The sequence below is a fragment of the Engystomops pustulosus genome, chromosome 3 (assembly GCF_040894005.1).
Source record: "Engystomops pustulosus chromosome 3, aEngPut4.maternal, whole genome shotgun sequence".
NCBI classification, from domain to species: Eukaryota; Metazoa; Chordata; class Amphibia; order Anura; family Leptodactylidae; genus Engystomops; species Engystomops pustulosus.
This window is the reverse complement of record NC_092413.1, coordinates 185,763,103-185,777,753: the sequence shown is the minus strand read 5'-3', so window position 1 is coordinate 185,777,753 and position 14,651 is coordinate 185,763,103. Positions and strand designations below refer to the sequence as shown.

The window sequence follows — 14,651 nt, the reverse complement described above, 5'->3', positions numbered from 1 at the left end:
ATAATTGATCCTGTTAAGGGACCTTAGAGGGAAACAACAATAATAATCCAAATTTCTCCTTCTTTCTACTGTATCGCTCCCCTCAGGACGCTAATACGTTTGAAACCTGTGAGTTACTTTAGTTACTTTGAACTGGCATTTGGTACTTTGTGAAAAATATGTGGCTTTTGCTTGTAGTTTCGGCACAAAGTCCCTAAAAGGCTCTCCATTAAATTGAGCAGACGCATGAAGACACACCAAATGGATACTGTCTCATCCTATGACATACTTTGCCATTGTGAAGAAGAGTAACCACTGTGCCATTGAAGCCTTCATATACACCTCCATGACATCACATGGACACCCAATTACAAGTGATTCCGATTCTCGCTCATTCATTATATGTCTTGTTATGGATCATCCACCCGCCATCATGGCTGTCCTTACTATGTGTAAGGAGTGACATGTGTTTTGCACAGCAGAGATATCAGTGTTTTTCCATTTGATGCCATACCACTTACTTATGAGAAAGGCTTTAGTTTTCTGTTCTACAAGTGACCGTGAACATAAATGAATCTGGCAGCCCTTCAAAGAGACGCGTGTTCCCTGGGAGGTCGGAACCAGCAGGGTGGAGGTACAATATAAAGACGTTGTTCTAAGCTGCGTGATACATGCTTATCCTTGGCAAAGCTGAAGACAAAGTTTTTTTTATACACACACATATAAACACAAACTAAATATCCTTCACCTTTCGAAATAATAAAGCTGTTTTGCTTTCTGATATTCAGCCGGTGTTTTTGGACCTCATTGTGCTTTATGTTTATCCTAATTATGACTTCTGTCTCTCTCTGTGTTGTTAGCAGCAGGATTGGGAAAAATGGATTTATATTCCACGATTGTAGCTGGACTTGGAACATTGGGGTAGTCTATTCACGCTTCTGTGTTCTTAGATGTCTGCACTCAAATTGCTCAAGATCTTTCCCCTCTGCTGTAATATGTAATAAGAAAACTGCTACAGCAGAGGGTAGGGGTTGTGCTGTGTTCAGTGAAGAGATCTCAGGCAACAGTGCACTACAGTGCTCCTAGTCCAGCTACAATCCTGGAATATAAATACAACACAACAACACACAATTGTGTGATTACACAGAGCTGCGATCCAACACTAGGGGACAGATGTATTATCGTATCTTGCGGATCATTTATAATGAGTTTGCTCCAGAAAGAACAGATGTTCCAGATGATCCCGACTCCTCCGTCTTTTTTATGCACAAGTGGGCTTGGCCTAACTTTTCCACATTGTCCGTCACATTTATGTGTATTTTGTAGGCATTTTTTGGCGCACAATATACCAGGAAAAAATGCTCAGAAAGCAAAATTAAGGCGCAGTCCATGTAAGCTTTTGGCGCACATCTCATTGATGTCAGCATTTTTATGGCACATGACTGATTATTACCGTCGACCCATTAATTACTTACAGCTGTGCGCCATTTTAATACGTCGGGCTGTGCTTTCAGGAGACTGATCTCCGATGCTGACAGTCATGCTTTCGCCAGAATTAGTATATCCCCCCCTATGTGTGGTTAAAACCACTGGTAGACTCCCTTCAATAAAAATTCTTAGGCAGACACTGCATGACTTTAAGACAATCCACTGCACGTGCCAATAGCAGCTACGATGTTTAGTGATAATTTCCAGGTAGCAGTGGAGGTTAATGTTCTGACACTGGACACAGGTTTTCTTTTATATTTTATTGCCTTTCGATCTGAGAACTGAGGTAGAAAGCAAAATCCTTCTGACAGATGACCAGCAGACATCACAGCCATTCAATGGCGTGCCAACTTTTAAAGACATATGCACAGGGATGTCTTCTTGATATAACCCCTTTAAGAGTAAAAATCCCTTTTGTATTGTGAGGGTGGCACAGTGGCTTAGTGGTTAGCATTACAGCCTTGCAGTGCTGGGGACATGGGTTAAATTCCCAGGGTCAACATTTGCAAAGAGTTTGTATGTTCTCTTTGTGTTTGCTTGGGTTTCCTCCGGGTCCTCCGGTTTCCTCCCACACTCCAAAAAAAAAAAAACATACTGGAAGGTGGATTAGATTGTGAGCCCCATTGGGGACAGGGACTGATTTGGAAAACTCTGTGCAGCGCTGTGTAATCTGTGTGCACTATATAAATAAAGGATTATTATTGTGGTCCAGTATGTTACTAAGACTCCTATGTTACCTATTATGCTTTAATGTTCCTGTATATTTACAGCGCAAGCTTAAGGAGCCTGTCCAAGTATTTAACGCCTCAATCTTCTCATTTTGGTCATAAACAATATTCAGTCGAGGTCTGGTGCCTGTATTCATCTGGGTCATCTCATGATTGAACATGTTATCTCCAGAATGACAGCAAAGTTACAGTAGAAAAAATGTAAAAATAAAATATTTAAAAAATGGTTCCCAAAGGTCTTTTCTGACCTATTTTTGTAAAAAAAAAATGCAATTAAAAATAAAAAATCCCTAATAAATTTAAAAAATACATTATAAAAACTTACCACAATTTTCTTTTTGCCTTGAATCCCTGTTGTTACCCTAGATGACACACAGTTAAAACAGACATTTGATATAACAAAACTTGCGGTATATACAGTATGCTATTAAAATGTTTGTATGAATAAAGCTATATTACATATAGAATATATATATATAACAAAAAATGTTTCAGCTTTTAAGCCTACATTTAAAAAAAATGTATCAACTTAAAAATAATGTAATAAATTATATATAAATATAATATATAGAGTACTTACCTCTGGGGCTCCCTGCAGCTCCTCTTCTTTTTTGGGGGTTCCTGCGTAGCAGCATGGTTAAAGATGGGTAAATGCATGGTGCCCGCGCACACGATATGATGCGGCGGTGTCACCGCTTGATGACATCAAAGTGTGTGCATCTCTACCTGCGCTGCTTCACAGGTACCTCAAGAGAGAAGAGAAGCTGCAGGGAGCTTCAGAGGTAAGTACTGAGTTAATTTTTTTTATAATGAGGGGGAGGCCACCTCAGGTCATTGAATGAGTGGGGGGCTGCTTTAGGGCATTAATTGAGTGGGGGGAGGCTTCAGTGCATTTCATTAGTGACCAATGCCTTTCCCACCCCATACCCAAGTCAATGGGAGGCATTTATTTTTAGGCAGGACATTTGTGCATGTCTTTTTTTTGTATTTATGGGTTTTGGATTGGTTTGATTTATCTTAGAGTAAAATAAGACTTTTTATTAGAAAGTTGCACAAAAGTCACAAACTCCTCTGTAAACTATTCTAAAGGTTTTCCTACACCTGACCAGGACTGGAGTTTATTTCCAACTATGTAACCATGATTTGTGCCAAAATTGTCACTTTTTGATACGTCCACATCTATAGTTTAAAAAAATATATCAGACTGAAAAATGTGTGCGTTGCTAACTTTACTAGGAGAGTGGAAAAGATGCAAATTTAGGCACAAATTCACAAAAGTGCCAAAAAAAGTTGCAAATATAAGAGAGAAAAAGAGAAAGTGCTAAGATACAGTAAATGAATCCTAATGAGTTTTCCCAGTTTTTTGTGGCTTATTACTGTATATACTTGAGTATAAGCTGACCCCGATATAAATCTTTATTCATGAAGTGCCTAGAGCTGCTGTGCATAAGGAATCCATGGGGTTGAGGGGGCTGTATCTAATGAATCCTTAGGGTGTGAGGGGGAGGGGGTTGTATATAAAATAACCATGAGGGGGCTGTATATAAAATACCCATGAGGGGGTTGTATATAAAATAACCATGAGGGGGCTGTATATAAAATACCCATGAGGGGGTTGTATATAAAATAACCATGAGGGGGCTGTATATAAAATACCCATGAGGGGGTTGTATATAAAATAACTATGAGGGTGGCTGTATATAAAATAACCATGAGGGGGCTGTATATAATATAACCATGAGGGGGTTGTATATAAAATACCCATGAGGGGGCTGTATATAAAATACCCATGAGGGGGCTGTTTGGTATGATAAACTAGGGAATATTTTAGGGAACAGGAATTTTTAATGCTGCCATGTGAGTTCACTGGTAAGGGGCCCACTGAGGCTCTGTCGCCCAGGGGCCTACTAAAACCTGGAGCCGACTCTGCTTGTACAACAGCTAAAATAATCTAATTTATTGGTGAACTCCCAGGCATTTAAATCATTTTCCCCTTCACGCCACCTCCAGTGGGTGTTGAGGCATGTGAAGGGCGAACGACCGGCAGCAGAGTAGACCGGCATGGGGTGCTCCTGTCCTGGACCTGCACACTCGCTACAGCCAGAGACCGTTCAAGCCTGTTGGTGCATGTGATGTTTGTAAAAGTAAGTGGAGCCAATGAGGACCAAATGTATTTTTGGAGGGTGCGACTTCCCTAGATACGCCAGAAGTATTAAAGGGGTAGAGCCTTATGTGTCAAGATACATCATTAGATGGAGTGTCCAGTGGTGTGTGTTTCTTGTTCTTACCTCTATATCTACTACTACACTGTATCTACATTACATTTCTTACACAATCCCTTTCAGGCAACTTTAGTGCAACTTTTGCAAAATGTACGGACCACATCTACAATTGATTTCATGGCCTATTTAATGTATGAAGACACTGCCAAAACCATCCCAAGCCAACACAAGCCAAGCCAATGGCAGTGATAATACAGCTGCAGGTTTACGAGACAGTAAACAAGGCGCAGACTAGAAATATGGCTTAGGGTTTAGTGAAGATGCCTGTGTTATGTGGCTGTTACTTGCTGTTTGTTTTATTGTTGCAGAATACAAATGGGAACTTGTGTTTATGTTGGCTGTTACACTAAAGGCTACTCCACATGTGAAGCTGTAGGCGTAAGACTGGATGCAAACACACAAACTATGTGATCCCCTCACACTTCCATTTCCTTCCATTTCACTTATTTGCAGTGATTGTGTAATACAGGGATAGGGGCTAAGAGGTTAGGCAGCTGTAATACACCAGTGCTATTGTAACCCTTGTAAATCTGATGACAAAGCTGAACTTCAGTTTTTACTTGGGTTACCACAGGTTAACTCGAGTAATAACAATATTTGTAAGTTATAATATCAGTTTTCCCCCCATTAGGCTCTATTTCTAATTATTTGTATGAATTCATATCCAGAATGTGTAAATATTAGCTGCCATTTTGTTTCTGCTATAGACCTTGCTCCCTTGTTTCAGTAGCAGCATGGGGGATATTATACAGCAACACTGAGCAGTTATAATGTTAATTCTGCTCTGGAGTGATACAGTATTTACCTCTCTGTGTCCTTGCAGCTTGCCCCACTCCCTAGTGGGGAGACTTTACTTGAGATAGATTTAACTTGTGAATTCAGTAAAATAATCTGTGCTAGACGTGGGAGAAGAAATAGATATTAGGGAAAAGAGTTACTGATTCTAATAAGCTACTACAAAGTTTGTTTAGGTTAGATAGTGATGATTATAGACAAAAGTCAATTCAGAACTAAACATCACAGCACAGCATTTGTACCTGCTGCCAACATGAAGCCTTAGGCCCCCATCACACAGACATTTTTGTTTTTTCAGTACCGGTAGCACACGACCCCATTCATTTCAATGGGCAGTACAGCCATCCATTTGAATGACTGTATCGTACATAAGGCCATTACATTCGTGTGAAAGGAGCCTTAGGCTGCATGCACACTATCGTGTGTCTGCGGTGCCGTAGCACGGCGGGCACACATCGGGCACACGACGGCCCACGGGAGAGGGGCGCTCACCCCTGTCCCTCTCCACAGAGATACATGGCACACAGTGTGGTTATACGTGGAAAGATAGGACATGTCCTATCTTTTCCCTGTGTACGGAGCGGTACGGTTAAATTTGTCTATTTAATTAGGGTTTTATTTTTTCCGTTTTTATGAAATGTCTCCAGACTGTTGCACAAATGTCTCTTTTTCCATTTTCTCATGTTTTCCTCAAGTATGGGTGTGGTTGGAGTCTTTTGGCGCCAAAAAATATCGCAAATTTTAGACAATTTGAAAAGATATATGTCATTTGGGACATTTAGCACATCTGGAATAGAAGATAAACGCGTCTTACTGAGGATAAACTAATGTCCGTCGGACTTAAGCACACATTTTCATTTTCATTTATCTCTGTTTGTATAGGGTCTATTTGTAAAGGTTTTTCAGTCCCTTTCTGTATCCACGACAATGAGACAGTTGACCTTCAACAATGTTGATGTACAGTATCTAGTAAAATGTTGATGATGATCTTGGATGTGGACCCTTGGATCTCAATGGCAGAACTTCTGCTCCCATATTTAGCATTAAACAGTTAAATGTGGTTTGAAAATAGCCTAAAATATTCAACCTACCTAATACACATGACCTCTAGTTACAGACGGACCTCTCTGCCCACTGTGGCCTCTGGTTAAACTCTCTGGATGTTACTTTAGTCCCAGACTGCAATGATCAACTGTAAGGTGTCTGTAATGAAGTTTTATGTATAATTATTGTTTCCATGACAGCAAAAACAAATCCAAAACCCAATTGTCACTCGGACAAAATAAATAAGTCTGGAGTTACAATTATAAAATTATACAGTACCGACTTACATACAACTAAACATTCTGAGGGACCATTGGTTGATGTCCCAATGTTACAAATATAACAAACTTTTTGCAGAGGCCCCCATTTACACCAGGTGATTTTGTACATAGAGAAATGCTGATGAATAGTTACAGTAATTACAGCTCGGAGATGACAATATGGCCCTAATGGGATACATTCTTGTTATCTAAAGTCAATATCAAACAAAGATTACAAATAAGAAAGCTGCCAAAAGCTACAGTTCATTGAGTCCATCTGCGTCTTCTTACGTCTGGAGGAGGCTAAGTAAACATTTTTCTTACCCCCGGATTATGACATTAATATGTGCAAATATATTCTGTATTATATAAATAGATTTTTCATTTGCAGTATCTGAAGACATTCTAGCCAACCCGACTTACCTCTTTAATCCTCCAGCCATAATCATACGGCTGGGCCATGGCCAATTTTTATCGGCTAGATCGGTAAATACTTGCCGGATTTAGAGCCAAAAAAAAAAAAAATCAAGTGGGAGGCGGCACAACTTGTGCAATTCATACGTTATTGTCTTTTAACAACACATGATAATGATTTTGTCAATTATTTCAAGTTAGGGCCTACGTCTAAAGAACAATCTGTGATAAAGGAGTCCAACCCCTTGAGATCGGAGTTGTGCCCAGAGGCGTAACTACAGGGGTAGCAGCCATAGCAGCTGCTACGGGGCCCACAGTGTCAGGGGGCCCAGTAATCTTGGGTATTTGGTGTGAATATGCTGTATGTGGTGTGTATATGCTGCATTTTTATGTATGTAAGTATATGATATTGTCTGTATGTGTATATGCTGTCTGTGTATATATGGTGTGTATATAATGTGTGTGATTGTAACTCACATGTGTGAGTAAACAAATCTGTATATTTTTTTAAGGGGTAAGTGGGCCCCATTCAGAAACCTGCTATGGGGCTCTGCCTCTCCGAGTTACGCCCCTGGTTGTGCCCTTGCATGAATGTAACTTGAGATTGCACACAAGCAGTGCTCCTATCACTTGGACCTGAGAGGTTCGCTTTACACATGAGCATCGATTTAGACAACAGTATCTTGAATTCAGTGGGACCTAGGACCATGCTACTTGTGTAATTTTAGGATTTCTGTTCTCCGTGCTATAGAACCAGAGATATGGAAAGCTAAAGATATGGGGGCTTACTTACTGAGGGTCTGCGGACGCAATTTTTTCGACTTTCTGGCGTTTTTGGGTTTTGCGCTGCTGTGACAGGTATTTAACAGGGGATTGTGTCGCACGTGATCGGATTGTGGTGGTGGCGGTGTTTGATCAGTAGTATTGTATAGTAGCCCTCGATGTTAGGTGCTAGGTCATATGGTGCGCTTTAGTTCATGGTGGAACAGCAGGATTCTTATCTCACCAGGTTTCAACAGGAGAGGGGTAGTTCAGCAACCACTGCTTGTTTTTGCATAGATATATCTGGTTGGCTGGAGTGAGAATGTGCACATGTATGTGCTTTTAAGTGTTTTTAAACTGGATATTTTTGCGTATGAATTTAAATAAAGATCTATTGCACCTCCCACTGTTTGCCTAAAAAAAGTATGTCTCTTTGATGTGTGGTGCAGTCATATATTTACATGGTTACACTGTCCATATAATATTATATAATATATGATATATGGGCTGTGACCTCCCTCCTGCGGAGTCATGTATACGCTCAGCGGAGGCCGTGGGGGATACAATACTTTGAATCTGTTCCCTGAGTGTGTATACGTCACTCGGCAGGAGGGAGTAAGGTGGGAAAATGCAGCTGCTGTGTCTTTTCTTCCTGCATTTTCCATAGTATACGACGTATGCTTCAGTCTTCCTGTACATGTCTATGGATACGGTCAGCCAGGGGCTTTCCTGTCATATACAGTCGCCATACGAAGAAAATTAGGTGTGAATGTACCTTATTGTATCAGACCTGGGCCAAGTAATGGATCTTGTTCTGCTTTGACCACTTATTGTAAGAATTCATTTCTCTCATCTATTGCTTGTTTGTGGAAATTATCCCACAATGCACTTGGTATGGTTAATCGTGGTTATTTGGTCACCATAATTTCAGAAGGGGTATTTTTTGGTTTAGCCAATAATCCCATGAAATATAGAAGTCATAGACAGTACATTAATACCGTAACTATACCTAACCACAATGTGGTAATAGTGGCTGCTAAGGAAAACAGTGGGGGTCATTTACTAAGGGCCTGATTCGCGTTTTCCCGACGTGTTACCCGACTATTTCCGATTTGCGCCGATTGTACCTGAATTGCCCTGGGATTTTGGCGCACGTGATCGGATTGTGGCGCATCGACGCCGGCATGCGCGCGACGGAAATCAGGGGGCGTGGCCGAGCGAAAACCCGACGGATTCGGAAAAACCGCCACATTTAAAAAAAATAAATTGTGTCGCGAAAATTTCACTAACCTTCATCCAGGATAGGCCGGTGTATTTCAAAGCATTCCAGCGGACTTCAGCGCAGCAGCGCCACCTGGTGGATGGCGGAGGAAATACCATCATAAATCGCGGCCGGACCCGAATCCAGCGCAGAGAACGCGCCGCTGGATCGCGAATGGGCCAGGTAAGTAAATCTGCCCCAGTGGCTTGGTAAAGGTGTTGGCCAGGATATTTTTAAGTGATGGCCTAGGCAGTCATTTGCAAATTGTCTGTCCAACCCCTTTAAGAAATGATCATGTGCTTTTTCACTCCATTAAATCTGTCCTCTGTATAATCAGACGGAAGTTAAGCAGAACCGTGGATGTGCGGATGTCTCCTGTAGAAGGAAAGCTGTTCCATCAGCACATTTGTGAGAGCCAAGAGACTTCTGCTTCTGTTACAAATATCACAGACAAAACGGCAACGTGCATCCTATGTGAGCATAAAACCCACAAAGTGCGGTTGTGTACGGCACAATGCTAAAGGTCCAGACAATTACTCCTACCTGTTAGTGTATAGAAACGTCCTTCATTATGTTCTGGGGACTAGCAACAAGCACAAAGTTTGTTACACTATGGACACAGATTGTGGCAATTCGATGTGATCTTATGTCTGAGGAGGATAAGACATGGGCTCGAAGCTTCTACATCTCATACCTCTTATTGTCCACTGTTCCAGTACAACTTAAAGGGAACCTACCACCACGATTCTACCTATAAAGGTAGATCGGGTGGTAGGTGGATGTAAGGGACGTGAGGATAGCCCTTTTTAGAGCTAATCCTCACGTCCCCGCTAACTTTTGGTACACTTTATGGAACTAATATGTAAATTTCGTTATGCGGCTACTGGGGCGTGGAGTAGCCGAGCACGAGGCTACACAGCGCGGCTACTCCATGCCCCAGTAGCCACATTGCTCCTCCTACCCTGTTGCGTGCGGCGCACAGCTCCTCATAGCTGCGCGCCCTCGTCCGACAAGCCGGCTACTGCGCATGCGCAGTAGCTCCGGCCTCGGAGCTGGGGCTGCTCAGCCGGCGGCCTGCATTCTGCGCATGCGCAGAACGCCATCATGACGGACAAGGGCGCGCAGCTACAAGGAGCTGCGCGCCGCACACAACAGGGTAGGAGGAGTAATGTGGCTACTGGGGCGTGGGGTAGCTACGCTGTGTAGCCTCGTGCTCGGCTACTCCACGCCCCAGTAGCCGCATAACGAAATTTACATATTAGTTCCATAAAGTGTACCAAAAGTTAGCGGGGACGTGAGGATTAGCTCTAAAAAGAGCTATGCTCACGACCCTTACATCCACCTACCACCCGATCTACCTTTATAGGTAGAATCGTGGTGGTAGGTGCCCTTTAAAGGGAACCTGTCATCAGACAATTAACCACTACCAGTATGTTGTCAAGCAGTTGAACAGCTTCTGGATCTTTTTCCATTCATGACCCAGTTTGGTGGCATCATCCAGAAAATCAACTTTGAATTGGATGTATAAAATCTGGGAGGTGGAGAGTTTAACACTGAAGTCCAGCTCTCCCTGTCTCTGAATCACTATGTGATTGACATCATGTGCCAGACTTCAATGATCTGATCAATGATGCCCATGGGTGCAGGACCATCAATTACAGTGAAGGGAACACTAAGGCAGGCAAAGCTTAACTTCAGTGTTAAACTCTCCTCCTCCTTGACTTAATTAAACCAATTTACATCTCACTTCAAAGTTGTTTTTCTGGTGGATGCCATCACACTGGGCCATGTAAGAAACATCATGTAGAAGCTGCTTGACAACATACTGATAGTGGATTATTGGGCCAATTTCTTATGACAGGTTCTGTTTAACTGAGGATTAGGGGTTGTGAAGAGTCGAATCACCACGGTCTGGCACTTCTACCTCTTCAGTCTCTATCACTCATCATTCATCCTTCATAACTGGGTATGTGCTCTACTACTACCCAGGACAAAAAGGTTAGAGACCTCCAGGAAAGACTATGTCCCAGGAACTATTGCTGCTTATCTAGACTCATATAAATCCTTCAATAAATCTGAAATGTTCTCTTTATTTGAGTCGTACCAGAATGATTTTGTTTAGTCACTGGAGGACGCAGCTCTTGATCTTCCATGTGTCCGGCATGTCACAGACACTACTGCACCGGTGTCACTTTTCTGGCTCCAGTCTGAAAATAAACACAAGTCGGTCCCAGACATTAACCTTGTGAGAATGCTTTAGAGATGAGGGTTAATGATGATTATGTGACATAGAAATCTGTATTTCTGTGCCATATTAGAACGGTTCTAACCTTATTATAACCTGACAGAACCTCATGGACACTACAGGGCAGTGGGGACATGTTCACATGGTCGCTTCCTTCTAAACGTTCCTCAAAGTATTATAGAGGACATGTGACTGATCAGAACTGGGAATCCACTGTACAGAGTAATCCTGCCAAGTACATTCCTCATAGAACCCTATATTTAACCGATCGCTCTATACATAGCCCAAATAATCCCTCTTTTGGGATGGGAAGGCAAATATAGTTATCTGCAGTATATCATGTGGCGTGGTCTTTCACGATACAAAGTCCTCTGTCCGACTTTCCATTAGAATATTTCGAATAGTTTCTCAACTTTGATGACTATATATGCTCATTTGTTGTCTGACAGAATAGTTGGCCCACACTTGTAGTCATTTTTTTTATTTCATGATGATGTAAGGCTTTTTAGTATGTGCAGCTGTTTTCAGCTGTGGGGTAAATTCTTTAGTAGCGTATTCAATTTTTTTCCCAATAAAAGTGAAAATACTAGATCACAGGGGGAGAGTTATCATAAGTCTCTTAGAGCAGAACTGGTCTAGTTGCCCATGGTAACCAATCAGAGCTCAGCTTTCATTTTCCCACAGCTGTTTAGAAAACTAAAACTCAACTCTGATTGGTTTTCATTAGCAACTAGAACAGTTTTACCTCAGACACTTGATGATAAATCTTGCCCATATAGTATGAATATGAGGCTAGGTTCGAACCGACGTTATGCCCCCTTAATCAGCTGTTCTGGAGAAAATAGCATAGCAGCCCGCGCCATTTTTGCCATTATAACGGAAAGATAACAGAAAGACACATTCCATACGTATAACATGTAACCCTATAAACGTTGATCAGAAAATTTTCCATTCACTTTTGCATTTCATTTCTGTTATGATCTTTTATTAAAAAAAATAAAATGGCAGATTTTTAAATCTTTTATAAAAATGAAAATTAAAACAAATATTTCCAGCTTTTCATAAGAGTCTTAAAGTCCCCTTTCACACTTGCGTTTCTCATGTGTGTGTTCTGCTCGTGTATTTGATGTGCAGAACTTACATTACACTCTGACCAGTTGTATTCAGTGGGGTTTTTTAGATTTTTTTTCACGATCACATGCACGTTTTTTTTAGCGTGCATTAAAATCTCAGCATGCTCTACTTTTGTAAGTCCCACACGTGAAAAACGCACCATACAGGTCTATGGCGATGCATCACTGATCAATTGCCATTAAAACAAAAGACCACCAGTGCACGTGAAAAACTAATTGAAAATGAATTGAAAACACAAGAAAAGTGCATGAAAAACACATAAAAACTCTAATGACTCTAAAAACCGTGCATAAACTGACCAAAAAAGCTGGAAAAACGTTAGCTTTTCACACATTGCATTCTGAAATGATCTACAATGCAAGTGTGAAAGAGACCGAAGTGACAGAAGAGCAGAGGCAAGATAACAGATGTCCTGCAGCAGATAGTAGTGAGTGTTTTACTGTCTCACTTATACTAGACTGTCATCAGTACTGGACAGTATTTCTTTGTAATGCCCTGTATGGCTCAGATGCTCCTTCATTGGGTTACATGGATCATGTCTGACTTTGTCTATTTTTTGGGGGGGACTTTTCTTGGCTTTTCTTCTGGTCAGAAGTATCTTAGCTGTGTTTCCTTATTGATACATGTGGTGTTTAGTCTTTAGTGAATTTGCAATATTTTAAAACAGAAGTCGCAATCAGTTCTAAGCTAATTTCAACGCCTGCTTAGGGACAGCTGTTTTTTGCACACATTTTTTTGACATTTTTGTGACTTTTTAAAAAAGTCGCAACTTTCACATCTGCATTCAGGTGATAAATCAGTAAACACTGGAAAAAATTAGATAGTGGCGAACTTTGAAGGTAGTCTGTCTGAGGCGCAAATGACCACGAGTACAATGAAAAATCTCATAAAAATTATAGAAAAGCCAAAAGTTTGATTCATGTCCCTCATTGTGTGCCAGGGACAAAACTTGTATGGTAGGAACTTGTGTTTGACAGTCAGGCCCTGTAGGAAACTGTGTCCTGCTGTAAATGTTTCACACACAGGAAACGGGCCGTGAACCATCATGTGTTACAAGCTGGCAACATTGTAGCAACAGGATTCCTTGCATCATATCGATCTATGATGCAAGGAACCCCTGTTTCACTGCAGCGTGGTCACTGTAATTGATTACAGTACCAAAAAGCAAGAACTCCTTGCATCAATGACTGATATGATGCAAGGAATCCCGATCTTGAAGTCTGGTGAGCTGGTGACACAGGACTATGCATGGTCCATGATCACTGGCTGATCACGTTGAGTGTGAGTCCTAAGGTGAGAGTTTTTCTATCCTGCTATGAATGATTTATGTTGGACTTAATTGTAGTATATTACTGGTTCACAAACATTTGTACATGTGGTTACCGGTATCTTCACTCTGCTTTACATGTCATTGTTCCAGGGGACTTGACAAATTTTTTGCCAAATTTTTGTGCCAATATTATAACCACACCCCCTGTTTTTAGACCACACCCTTCCCTCTAGACTCACAAAATAAGCCTAAAACATGTATTATATAACAAACAGGGCATGTACAGCAGAATTTCTTTGAGAAAATTTAAGGAGAATTCTGCATTCAGTAATTCCTCACTCTCCCGAATCCCATCTGCTTTAAAACAACATCAGAAGAAGTAGAAATACTTGTGACACTATATCATTTTGTCCTTGTTGTGTTTGACAGTGTCTGACCTTCAAATCTGTGAACCGAAGACCTCAACATGTTGCACCCGAAGGATGGAGGAGAGTTACCAGGCTGCAGTGAGGGGGAAGCTGACTCATAACATCCAAACCTTAAATTTTGAGCTTAAATTTATGATTGTTGCACATACATCTGCCTTCCAAGGTAAGAGTGTAGCATATTATTTATTACACACGAGAATATATACCGTCATGAACTTGTTTTATCAGGTAACCAAGAAAATGCAGTCCAGTCGATGACATATAAATATAGAGCAGGAGGAGCTGAGCAGATCCTATACAGTGTTATATCTGCAGGCAGCATGTTATAGAGCAGGAGGAGCTGAGCAGATCCTATACAGTGTTATATCTGCAGGCACCATGTTATAGAGCAGGAGGAGCTGAGCAGATCCTATACAGTGTTATATCTGCAGGCAGCATGTTATAGAGCAGGAGGAGCTGAGCAGATCCTATACAGTGTTATATCTGCAGCCAGCATGTTATAGAGCAGAAGGAGCTGAGCAGATACTATACAGTGTTATATCTGCAGGCAGCATGTTATAG

At 41.3% G+C, this 14,651-nt stretch overlaps 1 protein-coding gene across 3 annotated transcripts in view; it reads left to right on the top strand.

Moving 5' to 3' along the window:
• The window catches only part of LOC140122445 (glypican-5-like), a 165,811-nt gene that overhangs the window by 6,595 nt on the left and 144,565 nt on the right, over positions 1 to 14,651 (top strand). For all 3 annotated transcript variants that reach the window (XM_072143318.1, XM_072143316.1, XM_072143317.1), the window contains exon 2: positions 14,092 to 14,253. In XM_072143318.1, coding sequence (XP_071999419.1) covers positions 14,092 to 14,253 — 162 coding nt within the window. The remainder of the gene's footprint in view (positions 1 to 14,091; positions 14,254 to 14,651) is intronic.